Source organism: Lagopus leucura, unplaced genomic scaffold (assembly GCF_019238085.1).
Source record: "Lagopus leucura isolate 7727_CA_CO unplaced genomic scaffold, USGS_WTPT01 34808-0_obj-0_obj, whole genome shotgun sequence".
Classification (NCBI taxonomy): Eukaryota; Metazoa; Chordata; class Aves; order Galliformes; family Phasianidae; genus Lagopus; species Lagopus leucura.
Genome location: NW_024969206.1, coordinates 2,891 through 5,623, shown reverse-complemented (window position 1 = coordinate 5,623; position 2,733 = coordinate 2,891). Strand labels below are relative to the sequence as shown.

At 55.1% G+C, this 2,733-nt stretch overlaps 1 protein-coding gene across 1 annotated transcript in view; it reads left to right on the top strand.

Annotated features, from left to right (window-relative positions):
• Positions 1-829: 829 nt before the first annotated feature.
• The window catches only part of LOC122194052 (protein GVQW1-like), a gene marked incomplete at both ends in the record, with an annotated part of 3,730 nt that continues 1,826 nt past the window's right edge, over positions 830-2,733 (top strand). Inside the window, one exon of the mRNA XM_042894962.1 lies at positions 830-960. Within this exon, the coding sequence (XP_042750896.1) occupies positions 830-960 (131 nt within the window). The remainder of the gene's footprint in view (positions 961-2,733) is intronic.

Here is a 2,733-nt window from a genome sequence, read left to right as displayed (position 1 = left end):
AGCAATAACCCGGCGGCCCAAAATGCCGACTCGGAGCGAAAGATATACCTCCCCCGGGGCCGGGAGGTCGCGTCACCGACCACGCCGCCGGCCCAGGCGACGCGCGACACGGACACCTGTCCCCAAAAACGCCACCATCGCAGCCACACACGGAGCGCCCGGGGCCCTCTGGTCAACCCCAGGACACACGCGGGAGCAGCGCCGGGCCGGGGACGCCCTCCCGGCCGCCCGTGCCACACGCAGGGGGCCGGCCCGTGTCTCCAGAGCGGGAGCCGGAAGCATTTTCGGCCGGCCCCTCCTACGACCGGGACACACGAGGGACCGAAGGCCGGCCAGGCGCGACCTCTCGGGCCGCACGCGCGCTCAGGGAGCGCTCTCCGACTCCGCACGGGGACTCGCCAGAAAGGATCGCGGCAGAGGGACCGCTCCCCGGCACCCGGGGGACGGGGGCGGGACGGTCCCCGGCTCCCCACGGGGACTCGGAAACGAATTCGGCCGCCGCCTCAGACGGCCAGGATGAGCGCGGACCCGCGACCGGGCCGGGAAGGGCGTCCCCAGCCTCCCGCGCCACGCGCGGCGGGTCCCCGCGGGTCGCGGCTCGGGCCTCGGGAGCTACGGCGCGCTGGTCGACCGGCCCGGGCAGCCCCACGCCCGCCGCGGGCCCAGAAGCGCAGCGACAGCCTCTCCCCCACATAAACCTGCACGCCAGAGCTGTGACTCACAAGCGACGCGCCACAGCTCTGGCGCCACCGGGCCAGCCGGGCTGACGACCGCGGGCTTTCCGGAGCTCTGCCTAGCTCACAGCGGGGACGGTCCCCTCCCTCGGCAGCTGCCACCGCAGCTCCGGAAGCCGAGAGCACGATCTCAAAGCGGCCGCCAGATGGAGCCCGACAACCGCCGCGGACGTCAGCGAGACAGATCCGGCTGGCAGGGCGGCCCGTGGACCGCGAAAGCGAAACCGTGAGTCGAGAAGCTCTTCCCGAGGCCGAAAACGCAGCCCCTCTGCCCCAACCCCACACAAACGGTGCCCAAAACGCGTCTCTGCCTCGACCGCGACAGAGTCAGAAGACAACCCACGGCGCGTGGGTGTTTGGAGATGCCTCTCGGAAGCAGGGAGGGAGGGAGGGAGGGAGGGAGGGAGGGAGGGAGAAAGAACACACAAGGACTCGGTCGCGGGTCGCTGCAGACACACGGAGAGGCAGAATGCGTAGGCTCTTCCGGAATCCACGCAGAGACAGACGGGGGGAGGGGAGTGGGGAAAAGAGACAGATGGCGAAAGGGAAGGAGGGAGGGAAGGGAGCAGGGAGGGAGGGAGGGAGGGAGGGAGGAAGAAAATGGAGAAAAGAGAGACAATTTAGAAAACGTAGATACACAAAGTAAACTTCTGAAACACTCCATTTTTTAAAAGACAGACGGAAAGGAAAGAAACACGAAAAAGAGAGAAAGAATGAGGAAAGAAACGAAGGAAAGAAGGGAAAAAGAAACAGAGAGGAAAGAAAAAAGAAGGAAACACAGGGAACGAAAGAGAAATAAAGCACGAAGGAAAAAAGGACAGAAAGAGAGAAAGAAGGAAAGGAAGAGAGGAAGAAAAACCTAAAGAAGGAGAGAAAGGAAGAAAGGAAGGAAGAAAAACACGAAGGAGAGGAAGAAAGAAAACAGAGATAACTACGTACGCTCGTTCATTTACACACATAAATACGACGCTTTTCATACGTAAAATAAACGTCTTTATCGACGATCCCTTCTTTATAGAGCGATGTGTATTTATTTGTATAACACAAACACCTACATCTATCATACAGAAGTCTATTTCCATACAACCGATACGTATTTACCATACGCAAGAGTATTCAATGCAGAGATACACGTTGTCGTTGTTTGCATATAAGCGTACAGAAACGTTTACATTAATACATATAAGTAAACGCGTGGAAACGAAAGAAATAAAAAAGCGAAATGAGTCAACAGGCCGGGCACGGTGGCTCACGCCCGTCATCCCAGCACTTCGAGAGGCCGAGGTGGGCGCATCACAGGAGGTCGGGAGTTGGAGACCAGCCTGAGCAACATGGAGAGACACGGCGTGCCTACTAAAAACACAAACATCAGCCAAGCCAGGCGTGGGGGTGCCTCCCTGTAATCCCCGCTAATCGGGAGGCTGAGGCAGGAGAAGCGCTCGAACCCGGGAGGCGGAAGGTGCGGTGAGCCAAGATCGCGCCATTGCACTCTAGCCGTGGAAACAAGAGTGAAACTCTGTCTCAAAAGGACGAAACAGAAAGAAAGAAAGAAAGAAAGAAAGAAAGAAAGAAAGAAAGATAGAAAGAAAGAAAGAAAGAAAGGAAAGAAAGAAAGAATGAATGAATGAAAGAAAAGAAAGCAAGAAAGAAAGAAAAAGAAAAGAAAGAAAGAAAAGAAAGCAAGAAAGAAAGCACGAAAGCAAGCAAGCAAGAAAGCAAGAAAACAAGGAAGCAAGAAAGCAAGCAAGAAAGAAACAAAAGAAAGAAAGCAAGAAAACAAGAAAGCACGAAAGCAAGCAAGCAAGAAAGCAAGAAAACAAGGAAGCAAGAAAGAAAGAAACAAAAGAAAGAAAGAAAACAAGAAAGCAAGAAAGCACGAAAGCAATCAAGCAAGAAAGCAAGCAGGAAAGAAACAAAAGAAAGAAAGAAATCGAGAAAACAAGAAAGCACGAAAGCAAGCAAGCAAGAAAGCAAGCAAGAAAGAAACAAAAGAAAGAAA